The sequence below is a fragment of the Mobula hypostoma genome, chromosome 27 (assembly GCF_963921235.1).
Source record: "Mobula hypostoma chromosome 27, sMobHyp1.1, whole genome shotgun sequence".
NCBI classification, from domain to species: Eukaryota; Metazoa; Chordata; class Chondrichthyes; order Myliobatiformes; family Myliobatidae; genus Mobula; species Mobula hypostoma.
The window spans coordinates 13,677,445-13,692,604 of record NC_086123.1 but is presented as its reverse complement, the minus strand read 5'-3'; the positions used below and the strand labels follow the sequence as shown (position 1 = coordinate 13,692,604).

The following is a 15,160-nucleotide window of genomic DNA, read 5'->3' as shown; positions in this document are numbered from 1 at the left end:
TTAATGGTAAGGGTCCATGGCATTTAAAAAAAAGTTTGAGAAACCCTGCTCTAAACTGTTCCTATCCATGTACTCGTCCGGGTTCCTTTTACATGCTGTTAATATACTTGCATCAACCACTTCCTCTAGCATCTCATCCATTTACTGACCACCCTTTGGATGAGAAAAAAATATTGCTCCTCAGGTCCCTATTAAGTCTTCCCTTCTCACTCTAAACTGATGTTCTCTAATGTACTCTGGGCAAAAGACAGTGTGCATTGACCCAATCTATGCCCCTCATGATTGTATGCACCTCTGTAAGATCTCCCCTTAGTCTCCTGTGTCCCAAAAAGTCCCAATGTACACAGTCTCTCTCCGTCATTCCAGTCCTGGCAAAATCCTTGCAAAGTGATATAGAAAACACTTCACCTGTGAGTCGGCTGGGGTGATATACTGTGTCCGGTGCTCCTGATGTGGCCTTCTATATATTGGTGAGACCCGACGCAGACTGGGAGACCGCTTTGCTGAACACCTACGCCGTGTCCGCCAGAGAAAGCAGGATCTCCCAGTGGCCACACATTTTAATTCCTCATCCCATTCCCATTCTAACATGTCTATCCATGGCCTCCTCTACTGTAAAGATGAAGCCACACTCAGGTTGGAGGAACGACACATTATATTCCGTCTGGGTAGCCTCCAACCTGATGGCATGAACATCGACTTCTCTAACTTCTGCTAATGCCCCACCTCCCCCTCGTACCCCATCCGTTATTTATTTTTATACACACATTCTCTCACTCACTCTCCTTTTTCTCCCTCTGTCCCTCTGACTATACCCCTTGCCCATCCTCTGGGTCCCCCACCCCTCCCCCCCCCCGTCTTTCTTCCCGGACCTCCTGTCCCATGATCCTCTCGTATCCCTTTTGCCAATCACCTGTCCAGCTCTTGGCTCCATCCCTTCCCCTCCTGTCTTCTCCTATCAGTTTGGATCTCCCTCTCCCCCTCCCATTTTCAAATCTCTTACTAGCTCTTCCTTCAGTTAGTCCTGATGAAGGGTCTCGGCCCGAAACGTCGACTGTACCTCTTCCGAGAGATGCTGCCTGGCCTGCTGCGTTCACCACCAACTTTGGTGTGTGTTGCTTGAATTTCCAGCATCTGCAGGATTCCTGTTGTTTGCGATAGAAAACAGGAAGTGCCTTTAATCCAATCCAGTCAGAATCAGAATCAGGTTTATCACTAACATATGTCGTGAAATTTGTTGTTTGCGGCAGCAGTACATAAAAATTACTATAAGTTACAATAAGAAATATAAACAAACTAAAAATAGTGCAAAAAGAGAGCAGAAAGTGAGGTTACATTCATGGGTTCATGGTCCATTCAGAAATCTGATGGGCGAGGGGAAGGAGCTGTTCTTGAACTTCTGAGTATGTGTCTTCAGGCTCTTGTACCTCTTCCCTGATGGTAGTCATGAGAAGTGGGCACATCCTGGATGGTGAGGGTCCTTAACAATGGATGTCGCTGCCTTGAAACATCGCCTTTCGAAGATGTCCTTGGCGGCGGGGAGACTAGTGCTCAGGATGGGGCTGGCTGAGTTTAAAACTCCCTGCAGCTTTTTCTGTACCTATGCATTAGCCTTCGAAGTTCAAAGTAAATTTATTATCAAAGTACATATTTGTCACCATGTACAACCCTGAGATTCATTCTCTTGCGCTCATACTCAATAAATCTATAGAATAGTAACTATAACAGAATCAGTGAAAGACCACCCAACTTGGACGTTCAACCAGAGTGCGGAAAGCAACAAACTGTGCAAGTGCAAAACAAAAGAATTAATAATAATAATAAATAAATAAGCAGTAAATATTGAGAACATGAGATGTAGAGTCCTTGAAAGTGAGTCCATTGGTTATGTGAGTATTTCAATGATGGGGCGAGTGAAGTTATCCCCTTTGGTTCAAGAGACGTATGTCATTATCTAAGAATTCAACCGTTATTACATTACTGTCGGCAGCTTGGAAGCAAGATACAGCATCACTTCTGCAAGTACAGGGAAGAAATCTTCAACCCATTAGAGATGGAAGCATGAAAGTTAATTATACTGTCCTGTGCATGTAGTGGGACAGGCAGAATGTGTGTCAGGGGTTAACAGTCTGAGGCTGAAGCTCGTGTTTCTCCCAAGATAATGTCCACTTATATCGGCAGTTTTATATAAATCTCTGAGACTGAAAGCTCATGGAGCCGATGTTCTTCTACATTACAGTCCCTTGGAATGTGCTATAAATTTACTGCAGTCTGACATTATCTTAACACTGTGTGCTATGAATCAGAGATGATGTAAATGAAAATGAAGAAGAGCCTAGATTTACATCTGATTTATTCAGAGTTTGAATTAGAAAGACTATGATAACCAGGCAATCCACTGAAGTTGGCAATGATAGTTTTTTCATGGAGTGCATTTGCTTCTTTGCCAAGCTCATCATTTATAGCAGATGGTTTTAAAAGTGGAAGGATGCCAGCTTTAGGCTTTCCTTTGCAAATTTAATGATTACTATAACTTCCAACAATAAGCCAAGTGTTTGCATTCGGGCCACTGTTTAAGGGTTAACTGAGCATTGCTTAAGGAATTTGAGACTTGCCATGAGAGCCCATTAGCCTGGCAGATTGCTGGTTTTTGGGTATTGTAATGGTCAAACAGCAGGCTGACTGATGGAGCAGCACCTCCAGTAATGAGGGCCAGCAGCTGTCAGCCGTGCTAATATGTCATCTAAATCCCAGCAGTGGCGTGGAGCGTTTTGATATTGCAAATACTGCTGCCAGGGACTGGACGCTCCGAGGTTGAGAAATTATAGGATTGATGATCAGGTGGTAGAAGCGTCTCCTACAGGGAGCAGGAGAGAGGAATTTTAGTCAAATTGGCCACAGTTGCTGGAAATAATGCAGAGAAATGGCAGATGCTGTTTCAAGGATCCAGAGAACAATCGGGGAGATGTCTGACCTGAAGAAATTAATTAAGCCAAAAATATCGTTTTGAAGGTCGTGCTCTGATCTCCAGTGAGCGTGTTAGAAAATCTGCTTTGAAGAGCTTTAAAATGTGGATGAGAATGCAGGTGGTATGATTCAAAGTCTGATGATGACGCAAACGTTGGTGGTATCATGGACAGTGAAGAAGGTTGTCCACGGTCAACTGGGAAAGCAGGCAAGAGAATGGCACAAGAGATTGTGCAGATGCTGGAAATCCAGAGCAACACACACAAAATGCTGGAGGAACTCAGAAAGTCAGGCAGCATCTATGGAAAGGAATACTTACTATTCTGTGAGTTTTCTGAGTATGCCCACAGGAAAATGAATCTCAGGGTTTTATATGGTAACATAGTGTAATTTGATAATACAACTTACTTTGAACTTTAAACAGTTGAGGGTTTGGGTTAAGACCCTTCATCAGGACTAGAATTCAACTCGGGCAAGTGCAAAGGGGTGTGTTTTGGGAAGTTAAATCAGGGCAGGACATACACAGTGAATTACAGGGTCTTGGAGAGTGTTGTTGAACAGAGAGACTTGGGGGTACAAACGCATTAGTCCCTGAAAATGGCAATGCAGATAGGCAGGGTGTGAGGAAGGTGTATGGTGTGTTTGCCTTCACTTACCCCTGTGTTAAGTTTAAGAAGAGGACTGCCATTTGTATTCACAGTTGTATTAAATGTTGTTTAGACGGCATTCAGAGTATTGTGTGTAGTTCAGGCCAGCACACTACAGTATGGGTGTGATTACATTGGAGAGGCTGACACTTACTGCCCGTCCTGACAGCCTTTGGGATGCAGAGGTGAGACGTTAAAGGGCCAGAACAAATCTTTAATGCTGACTGGTAACCAAGCCGGACTCTAACCCGGCCCAGGAATCAGTGAGACTTTAACCCAAGCCTCTCACCAAATTAGACTTAGCCCGGGCCAATAGCAAGAATTTAAACAGGCTCAGGGTCATCCCACTCGATTCCAAGGGTCGAACAGTGATCTTCCACTGGAGACATTTCCAAGGCACAGGTAAGCGTTTCACTCTCGCTGTGGCTCCTCGAGGCAAGTTCTCCACCTGGAGAATAAATGCACGTCAGCCTGCTGTTTGATGTTAAAGACTTGATGGAATTCGAGACTGTGGGGTTTGGGAGCCGACCGTACTCCGGTGTCTAGGAACAGTGCAGCGCTGAGGCGCCTCCATAGCTCCCTGAGTTCCTGACGCGGACTGAGCGCCAAGTCAGGTTGCCCACTTCCGCCTCACGGTGCGGAGCAGATACCTGACGCTGTAGATCGCTAGAGGTGTCGAAACGGGGTTTTATTGGCATGACTATCTTGGCCAATGTTTTACCTTTACCCCCGCCCAGCCTTTGATTGTGCACTCGTTACCTGGTTTGCGATGGCGCTACCGGAGCCATGCGACAGCTTACTGGTGGTTCGAGAGCAAAGAAATTTGAATAAAAACATTACTAATAACACATTTTTTTGAAGTAAATTGTGGTAAACTATCACCACAAACAATGAAGAGGCAAGCGAAGGCAAAGCGAACTTGAGAGCTGTGCCCTGCTGATGCGCTGCAAAATGGACGCACTTGGAGTTGGAGCCATGCTGGTTGGAGTGGACGATTCGGAGAGGGGAAGACGGGGCAGAGGAGTTCCAATACCCGCCCAACGAGCCCGGGCGCAAGGGTGGTTCGCTCCAATTGCTGAGCTGATTTGGAGAGTTCAGGAATGGCTTCTCCAGTAGTGAAATTTAGGCTCAAAGCAAATCGCGAGGTGGCGAGTTCTAGGCCTGGAGTGATTCGCCGCGGCAGGGCCCGGGTCCAAATGCGAGGCACTGTTTGGATGATCTAAACACTGGCCCAGAGAGAGCGGAAAGGCAGGGTCCCGACAGGCGGGCGAGGTTGAATCACTCTGGGCACCGAGCCGATTTGGAAAGGCTGAAAACAGTTTCTCCTGCAGCAAAATCTAAGCCCAGAGTGATTCACCGTGGCAGAGTCCGGGTCCTAACGCAAGGTATGATCCGCAGCTCGGACAATTTAAGTACCAGCTCAGATAGACTGAGGCCTCCTCTCTCTGTGACACTAAGTCTGTGAGTCTGCCTCTGGCTACGGTGCTTCATGTCTGTGAACGTTGCAGCTGTTTGCCCCGCTAACATGATGAACTGAATACTAAGGCTTTGGGCCTACTCCAGGAATTGGATTTAAGGACTCGGTTTGTTTCGGAATGCTGTTGTTATTGCTCGCTTCTGTTGTTTGCATGATTTGCGTTTTTTTTCCCTCCTCTTTCTCTGGTCGCAAAGTATTGGGGGTTGGTCTTTATATTTTTTTTTAATTGGGTTCTTTCGGGTTTCTTGCCTTGCGGCTGCCTGTAAGCAAACTAATTTCAAGGTTGTATAATTTATACATTCCTTGATAATAAATGCACTTTGAATCTTGAAGGGGAATCTGATTACGGAACAACTAAGATCTCTCTTTACCTCCACAAAGTCCAACATGACGCAACAGTGTAAAGTTACCGTAGGAAAATTTGCAGAATTGTTGTAGCAGTGTTGAGTTTTACTCATTATTGTCCAAGTTTAAAGCTGAGAGATGGAGCCTGTCTAATATCACTCACTGTAAGCAGTAATCAAAGGGTTTAAAGGCGCAGGCCCTAGTAACCTGCAAACTGCTGCTTGCAAGTGGTACTCTAGTCAAAGGGGATTTTTAACCAAAATCTTACACCAACTACAAGGTCTCCCTCACCTGGGTAAGAGAGTAGGAATCGACACTGTTATTCCGAATGCAAAGCATATAGCCGACAATGTGCATCTTTGTATTTTTGAAAACTTCCGTAGAATTGTTTGCTCTAACTTCTTGCTAACTACAGTAAGTGTGCAAAGCCATGTTTCCCCACAGTAGACGAGCACCGTACCAGCACTGCCCATTTTTATCCCGAGCGATAATGTCATGGGTTGACTCAAAACCTCGGCATTACCGAGGGAGATCCACATTGTTGAAAGCGTCATCCTGATGATTTATTCAACTTTAGATTCTCTCTGCTGCTCTGGTGAATGCGGGGAAAAAAAAGCAGCATTCATTGTCACTCTTGGCAAGAAGGGTAGGAGAGCTTTCCCCAGTCTCTGGCGAACAGCATTTCATCAGTCATCATCAAAAACAAATAATATGCTCACTTTCACACAGCTTTGTGTGAAATCTCAGCATGTTGCCAATGCTGCTATTTCAACATTGGCAGATAGTAGCTACATCAAAGTGCTTAATTGGATGACTCTCTGTGCTGTGTTTAGGGAGTGTGTTATTGCTTTGTTTTGATATTGTGAGAAGGAATTAAAAAGACAATATCATAGGACTATGCTCTATTCTGGCTGCTGCCAACAGCAAGAAGGTACAAGAGCCTCAGGACTCACACCACCAGGTTCAGGAATAGTTACTACCCCTCAACCATCAGGCTCTTGAACCAAAGGGGATAACTTCACTCAACTTTACTTGCTCCATGATAGAAAACTTCCCACAACCAACAGATCACTTTCAAGGACTCTTCATCTCATGTTCTTGATACTTATTGCTTATTTATTTATTATTATTGTTCTTTCTGCATTTGCACTGATTGTTGTCTTCCTCACTCTGGTTGAATGACCTCGTTGATTCTGTTATGGTTATTATTCTATAGATTTATTAAGTATGCCCACAGGAAAATGAGTCTCACGGATATTTATGGTGACGCAAATGTACTTTGATAATAAAATTTACTTTGAGCTTTGTTGCCCTGGACAATATTCTGCTGTTAATGATTGCTGCCGTAGACAAATGATCTGGTCTTTGAGGCAGGAGATTATATTTGCTCTATATCTTTCTTTTTGGTCCCAAGAGGTGGTGCAGATTAAATAAAGAGATGTAATTTTTTGGCACTGTGCTTGTTGTATTCTCCAGAGATAGGCTTAAAGGTTTGCATATTCTTTGTTATAGTAATATTCCTGGTATACATAATTCTGCTGAATGTGATGCTGTGGGAGCCAAGTCACTGGATATATTTAAAGCAGAGGTTGATGGTTTTTGATTAGGACGGGTGTCAAAGTTTATGGGGAGAAGGCAGGAGAATGGGGTTGAGGGGGATAATAAATCAGCCATGATAGAATGGTGGAGCAGATTTTTTTGAGCCAAATAGCCTAATTCTGCTCCTGTGTCTTATGATTAAATGTTCGATAAATACATATGATTCACTTCTGCATATCCTATATCTGTATTTACCATGAATTTAAGCATTCACACAAGGTCAAGGGAAGCACTGTGGAGCAGTCTAAAGCAGGAATGAAGGGAACTTTGTTTTAAACCAGATTTTGGTCTTTAATCACTTGTCTTCCCTTTAGTGTTGCCTTCTCTGAAATGCCTGCAGCAGTTAGTACGCTGCTGTCTTTTTGCTCATTTATGTGCTCCGAATTGCTTCGTGGAACTTAGAAACGAAATGGGGAATTTGTTATTCTACTAGTGCAGAGAGTGTGGAGAAAGCCATGCATCGCCAAGGCTGTCCTCAGTCTCATTTCATCAGGAGGGGATGCATAAGCCTTTCTCTTGCCCTTACAGCTGGAATGAGTTGTGTAAAAGCACAGGACGAAGATTAGAATTGAAAGAATTTAAAAAGACAACGACTTATAGTTCTGGCTTTAGAAAAGGTTGTTAATTCATTGACTTTAATGTTCTCTTGGAAGGTAATGGCATCGACGGACCGAAAATGCTTCCACATCTGCACACCACTGCATAAAAGCCTGGCACTCTCAAAGGCAGCGGGGACCACAGTCTACATTAAACTTGAGAATGTGCAGCCAACAGGATCCTTTAAGATAAGAGGTGTCGGACATTTGTGTCAAAAGGTAAGCAGGACCTTAGTAGGCAGCCTTAATTCTGTTTCATGTGAAAAGGCATTTTGAATTTATATTCATGCCTGGGTTGTAAATAAAACTGTACTTCCCTTTTTCAGGCAGCAGAGGAAAGCTGCAAACATTTTGTATGTTCTTCCGGTAAGTACTAAGTTAATGGTGAGTGTTTAATTCCTTGTACAGTAATTGTACCGATGCCTATTGAGATAATCAAAACTAAATGGGGCAGCGTAGTGGTGTAGTGGTTAGCACAACGCTTTACACTACTGGAGACTCCGGGTTCAATTCCCGTCTCTGTCTGTAAGGAGTGTGTACGTTCACCCCATGAGTGCGTGCGTTTCGTCTGGGTGCGCCGGACCGGTTAGTAGATTAATTGGTCATTGTAAATTGTCCCATGATTAGGGTTAACTTGTCCTATGAGTACGGTTAAATCGAGGGTTGCTGGAGGCGGGGTGACTTAGACAATAGACAATAGGTGCAAGAGTAGGCCATTCAGCCCTTCGAGCCAGCACCACCATTCACTGTGATCATGGCTGATCATCCACAATCAGTACCCTGTTCCTGCCTTCTCCCCATATCCCTGCACTCCACTAACTTTAAGACTTGATGGGCCAAAGGACCTATTCCACGCTGTATCTCAGTAAATAAAAATGAGTTTTTAAAATCTAAATTTGATTCAGTGTGATTTACGAACTTGCTTAAAATGAGTTGTGTAGACGTTGCTGATTTGTGGAATTTGAACTGAATGGCGGTGATCATTTTACTCGGCTGTGTAAACATCTTAATTTGGATTCACACGAGAAAATCTGCCGACGCTGGAAATCCAAGCAACACCCACAAAATGTTGGAGGAACTCAGCAGGCCAGGCAGCGTTTGTTGGAAAAGAGTAAACAGTGGACGGTTTGGGCTGAGACCCTTCATGAGGACTGAAAACAAAAAGATAAGAAGTCAGATCATGAATGTGGGGGTGGGGGGGGGAGGAAGAAGTACAAGGTAGTACAAGTGAAACCAGAAGAGGCGGAGGGGTGAAGTAATGAGCTGGGAAGTTGATTGGTGAAAGAGATACAGGGCTGGAGAAGGGGAAACTGAAAGGAGAGGGTAGAAGACCATGGAAGAAAGGGGAGGAGCACAGAGGAAGATGATGGGCAAGTAAGGAGATAATTTGAGAGAGGGAAATGGTGAAGGTGGGGGGTGCAATTACCAGAAGTTTGTGAAATCAATGTTCATGCCATCAGGCTGGAGGCTAGCCAGACGGGATATAAAATGTTGCTCCTCCAACCTGAGTGTGGCCTCATCGCGGCAGTAGAGGAGGCCACGGACTGACATGTTGGAATGGGAATGGGATGTAGAATTGAAATTGGTGACACTGGGGAGATCCTGCTTTTTCTGACAGACGCAGCATAGATGCTCGACGAAGCGGTCTCCCAATCAGTTTTGGGTCTCACCAATTATACAGGAGGCCTCACCAGGAGCACCGGATCCGGTAGATGACCCCAACAGACTCACAGGTGAAGTGTCACCTCGGCTGGGAGGACTGTTTGGGGCCCTGAATGGTAGTGAGGGAAGAGGTGTAGGGGCAGGTGTGGGACTTGTTCCACTCGGTAGGATAAGTACCAGGAGGGAGATCAGTGGGGAGGGACGAATGGACAAGGGAGTTGCGTAGGGAGTGATCCCTGCAGAAAGAAAGTTGGTGGGGGGAGGAAAAGATCTGCTTGGTGGTGGGGTCTCATTGGAGATGGCAAAAGTTACAGGGAAACTTGGATTCAGTCTGAGAGGATAAAAGAGTGCAAGGTAAAGGTATTTTCCATGATGTGTTGCAACACGACTAATGTTTAATCAGGTGCCCAAAGCAGACAGGACCTGGAATCCACATCAGCCATCTTCACACTGTAAATAAGAGTGCGTAGGACATCAGAATTAAATTCAAAGTCCAATTGACAATGACGTTCTGAAATGGTGCTAATAATTAATTTTTAGTTATATATTGTATGGTTCATTATAGCAGAATCCTATCCCTGTAGTTTCTAATGGCCATGTACTTTCCTACAGGAAATAAAAGCCTAAGTGACTTCTTTCACTTCCCTTCTGGAGGTATTGTGATGAATTCGATACTTTGGGGCTACTTCTCTCTGATTGGAAAGAAACTGAAGGAATTCAGCCTTCAGGATTAATATGAGGAGGAATTTCTTCACACAAGGTTCTATGAACATCTGTAACTCTCCGCCCAAGCGGACTGTTGATGTTCAATATGGAGATCAGTGGGATTTGGTCAGTTAAGGATTTGAGTGTGGTGAAGCTGGTGTTGAGTTCACTCATGATATTCAATGGTAGGACAGGCTTGAGAGAGGATATGACTCACTTCTCGTCTATTCTTCTATTCTTCTGCTTTGTTTGTTTTACCTTTGCCACCAGCAAATAATGATCTTCCTGCTCAGCTGGACGACCCTTCAAAAATGTCTCGGGTTGGTCTGTTGTCCTTTGTGGCTGCCTGTATAATCCCAGCAACACACACAAGATGGTGGAGTGACTCAGCAGGCCAGGGAGCACCTGTGGAAAGGGTATCACCCACGTTTCGGGCTGTTTCTAATTTCAGTCCTTGTGGCTCCTTGTGAATCCAATGCCATTATTTGTAAATGCACTGGCAGCACAGTTCGCCTTAAAGTGGGAATGGTTCCAGGAATTTGATGTGATACACTACAGCTCTTTCAGATGCCTGAGTATATGACATTTTACAGAGTAGAATAATACTTAATAGTTTAAATGAGTATTAGATTACTAATTTCTATAAAGTCTACGGTGAGTGGTGGACACTGCCCAGTCTATCACAGGCAATGCTGTCCCTACCATTGAGCACATCTACAATGAAAGCAGCATCTTTCATCAAGAACCTCTACCATCCAGGCCATGCTCTCTTCTTACAACCATTGGGCAGGAGGTACCACACCACCAGGTTCAGGAGCAATTATTATCCTACAAGCATCAAGTCCCTGAACCGACGTGGATACCTTCACTCACCTCAACTCCGAACTGACTCTACGACCTGTAGACTCACTTTCAAAGACTCTACAGCTTGTGTTCTCAGTATTAATTTTGTACAATTTGATTTCTTTTGCTCAGTGCATGATTGGCAGTCTTTGTTTATGTACCGTTTTTCATAAATGTTATTCTATTTCTTTATTTTCCTATAAATGCCTGCAAGAAAATTCAAAGGTTCAAAGTACATTTATTATCAAAGTATGTATGCAGTTTACAACCCTGATTTTCCCCATAATCAGCCACAAAACAGAGAAAACTATGATACCCGTAAAAAAAAAATCAAAACCAGCCCCCCCACGTGCAAAAAAAAACGAGCAAACGGCAACAAAGAAAACAAACGAGTGAAAAACACAGAATATAAAACACAAGAGTTCAGGCACGTTCAGTTCAGCTCAGTGTTCGTTATCTGCAGGCTGCCCTGATTCAAAATCAACCAAAAAAAAAGGACCAACCAGAAACACATCATAACGTGAACTACAGAGACCAGTCCACAACCACGTCGCTTGAACCTTGCCCAAGACCCAAAACTCTGTCACCATCGTCTGACAGCATTAAGGGAGAGAGTGAATGTCAGGGTTGTCTATGGTGACATAAAGTACTTTGATAATAAATTTACTTTGACTTTTACCTGTCAATGAGGAGAAAACAGGAACAGGTTCAGAGCCCACAGCTAAGGAGGAACTGGCTGATTTCATAAAGAGGTGTCTGGGTGCTGAATCTTGCTGGTTTAGGGTCCAGTGGACAATGTTAGTTACTTGTTTTGTAGATGCCAATGCTAGCAGTGCCAGATTTGCACATGGCCAGTCCTTAGCAACCCACTACCCACCTTCAGAAGGTAACTAATTTGAACCTTGTGGGCCTGAGTTGCCACAACATAGCTGGGAGAGATTGCAGTCTCGGTGACAGAGTGGTGACCCGCAATGGGGCTTTGAAGTAATTGATGGTGTTGCTGCTCATCCCTTCCAAGGGGGGGAGCTGTTGCAACGTTCCTATTAATAACAAGCTGCGTGACTGTTTCGGGGGGCAGTGAGGGGGTGAGGTGCACTAGTTTGACTTTGCCCCACACTAGATTGATAAGCAATCAGTCTTTTTTCAGATGATCACTGACCCCATTGAGAACAAACTTACTAGGGAAGGCTCTGCTGAATGTCCTGCAAGAACGCGATGTGCAGTCTCTAGGTGAAAGTGATGAGTGGTCAGCATTGTTCTAACGGCTGTGGGGTGTCTTAATTCTGCAGGAGGGAACGCTGGCCTGGCTGCTGCCTTTGCTGGTCAGAAGCTGCAGATTCCTGTCACCATTCTGGTGCCCGGTAGCACACCAGAATTTACCATTCGCAGGCTGGAGGAATATGGAGCACTTGTAGATGTGGTTGGTAAGGTAGGTCCGTGTTACAGTGTTTTATGAGAGATTGCCAGTTATCTGGAATTTGACTGATGTGGCAGTGTGGGATGTAAAGTTAGTGGGGTGTCCTAAATTATAGGGTGTAAATGGGGTATCCAAAATTATTAATGAAAAATTGGGAAAATCATTTATTTTAGTTGACATTACAGATTTGAAATGCAAGTTTCAAAATCCTGTGCCTACTGCCCGTCATTCCCTGATGCATTTACAAAGATTGGAAAATGCATCCTCAAGGTTTCATTGGCTTCAGTGCATCTTTCTTCTGAACTAGGGGCCAATCCTCTTCTCCAAGGGTCGTGGTGGAGAGGCTTGTCAGCTCCTGAGATCTCGAGGGCAATGCTGTGTGGAGTTTGACAGCTGGTGGGGTCGTCCATGGTGGTAAGGACAAGGGAGATGCTGCAGACAAAGAGCGATCTAACCAGGACCTCAACGATGGAGCTGGTTAGAAGATGAGGACAGTGAAGGCAGGAGAAGGTTGCAACATTGAGAGATCTCCAGTCATCTTGCACTCCGTGCCACTGGACCCTGACCTGACCCCGATCTGCCGAGACTGGGTGGCGGCTTCCCGTGCTTCTGCCTTCCCACCTTCAACAAAGTTTGTGGGGCATCCTAAATTATTAATGAAAATTGGGAAAGTAATTTACTTCACTCTCAATCTTTCTGTTTTAACATAACTGGAATCAGAATGGTTGAAGGGGAGTTATAGAGCAACACACACAAAATGCTAGAGAAACCCAGCGTCTATGGAGAGAACTAAGCAGTGACTTTTAGAGCCGAGACTCCATCAGGACTGATGACCGAGGGGATCTTGTGTTTCTGAAGGGATGTTACATATATCGTGAAAGCAGAAAATTCAGAACCATTCAGTTTGTTGGATAAGTAAGATGCATGCATTAACCCTATCAAGGTAAATTTATTATCAAAGTGAAAATATGTCACCATATACAACCCTGAGATTCATTTTCTTGCAGGTATACACAGTAAATCCAAGAAACACAACAGAATCAATGTAAGACCCCACCGAACAGGACAGACAAACAACCAATGTGCAAAAGACGACAAACTCTGCAAATACAAATGAATAATAACAAATAAGCAATAAATATCAAGTACATGGGATGAAGAATCCTTGCAAGTGCGTCCATACTGTCATATTGGTTTGAGCACATCAAACCAATCTCTGAAAACTTCAGCAAGATCGACTCTAATAAATGGGAACAAACTTGTTGAGGAGATAAAGATATCCCTCCTCTTGACAAGCAGTTATTTGATTGAAGGTTGACTGTAAATTTTATGAATAAATCTCCATACTGTAGTTCTGCACTTTGGCACTTCAAGATATTGGCACATAAAAATAATTTACTGAAATACGAATGAAATGAATAATTAATTTGGTAATTCTCTGCAGATGTTAGAACAGACAACGTTGTTTTTTCTTGTTTCTGTACATCGCTTTTGGTAGTTTAACTCAACAGCTGTGCCCGTATTCTGAGGCACTTCAAAAGCATTCTGAAGTTAGTGGCTTGAGACAGCCGGTTCAGATTCAATGAGTCCCGCTGTTAGCCACAATTCCAATTCAGATTAATCTCGGCATTGGTTCACAAGAGCCCAGCCCACTGCATTCACTGGGATCTGTGGCTTTCGCCTACCCATTTGGTTCACTTTGAATTTCCTGGCTCACTGCTCTGAGTGAACCTTACATGTCACTCAGCACTTTGCCCAGTTGGGCAGATATTATCCATACATTTCTGTTTACTGCCTCTTTTACAAAAGAAATATGCACAATAAGGATCATTGCGGCAGGAGAGTAAACACATTTTTAACTGGAGACTGGGAAGATGTTGACAAGAATAAAAGTTTGCAAAAAATAAAGCTAATAATAATGTATTAACAGCCAGTCTTCAATGCATTTTTAGTAACGCCTACAAGGGATTCATACTGAGTTATCTCTGTCCATCTGCTTGTCATTGTGTCTGAAATAGGTTCAAGTAACTGGCATATTTAGTAAAGAATTGGCTTCCAGCCTGGTTGGGTGGAGAATACATAATTGATGTCTGTCCTACATTTGGATGCTCTCTGTACTGACAGTGGCAGTAACAGCAGTTAACTCAGGACCATTTCTGTGCTGCCCCATTACTGACTGGGTTAATGAGCTGAGCAGTAGGTCACCCGCATAGACCACTTGAGGGAAGGCAATCAGAACGAGAGCTAGAAGATCATCACCTGGAGCACATCAGTGCGAGATACTTGCATCTTAAAAAGTCTGTCTCCAGTTTGGGGAGAAAAAAGACTAGTGTAGACTATACAAATTAACAACGTGTGTATGGAGAGGGAATCAATTCAAGAGCATCACAAGGGCAAAACAAAGAACAAAATCAGCGTTATGTTTTGACGTGGCAACATACATTATGGATTTGAAACTCGTGTTTCGTAATCCTGTGCCTACTGCCCATCATTTCCTGGCACATTTACAAAGATCAGAAAATGCATCCTTAAGATCTCACTGGCCTGAATGTATCTTGCTTCTGAGCTGGAGGCCGATCCACTTCTCCAAGGGTCGTCACTTCGTCGTGGTAGAGAGGCTTGTCAGTTCCTGAGATCTCGAGGGCAATGCCGTCCGGAGTTTTAACTCCTAGTAGGGTCATCCATGGTAGTAAGGTCAAGGAGGATGCTCCCGACAAAGAGCGATCTAACCAGGACCTGAACGATGGAGTTGGCAGAAGACGATGATGTATCACGACGACAGTGTAGGCGGAAGAAGGCTGCAGCATTGAAAGGTCTCCAGTTATCTTGCACTCCATCTGCTGGGCCGTGACCCCAATCTGTCAAGTGTGGTGTGTTCTCCATTAAGGGAATCCACTCTAAT

The 15,160-nt window shown here is 44.1% G+C and overlaps 1 protein-coding gene across 2 annotated transcripts in view; it reads left to right on the top strand.

The window, feature by feature from the left end:
* Positions 1-15,160, top strand: part of sdsl (serine dehydratase-like) — a 45,023-nt gene that overhangs the window by 7,618 nt on the left and 22,245 nt on the right. The window contains exons 1-4 of one of the 2 annotated variants that reach the window (XM_063034284.1): positions 3,171-3,292; positions 7,689-7,850; positions 7,958-7,997; positions 12,131-12,270. In XM_063034284.1, the coding sequence (XP_062890354.1) occupies positions 3,269-3,292; positions 7,689-7,850; positions 7,958-7,997; positions 12,131-12,270 (366 nt within the window). In that variant the 5' untranslated portion in view covers positions 3,171-3,268. Of the gene's footprint in view, positions 1-3,170; positions 3,293-7,688; positions 7,851-7,957; positions 7,998-12,130; positions 12,271-15,160 lie in introns of those variants that run through there. The other variant, XM_063034285.1, reaches the window with a different exon arrangement.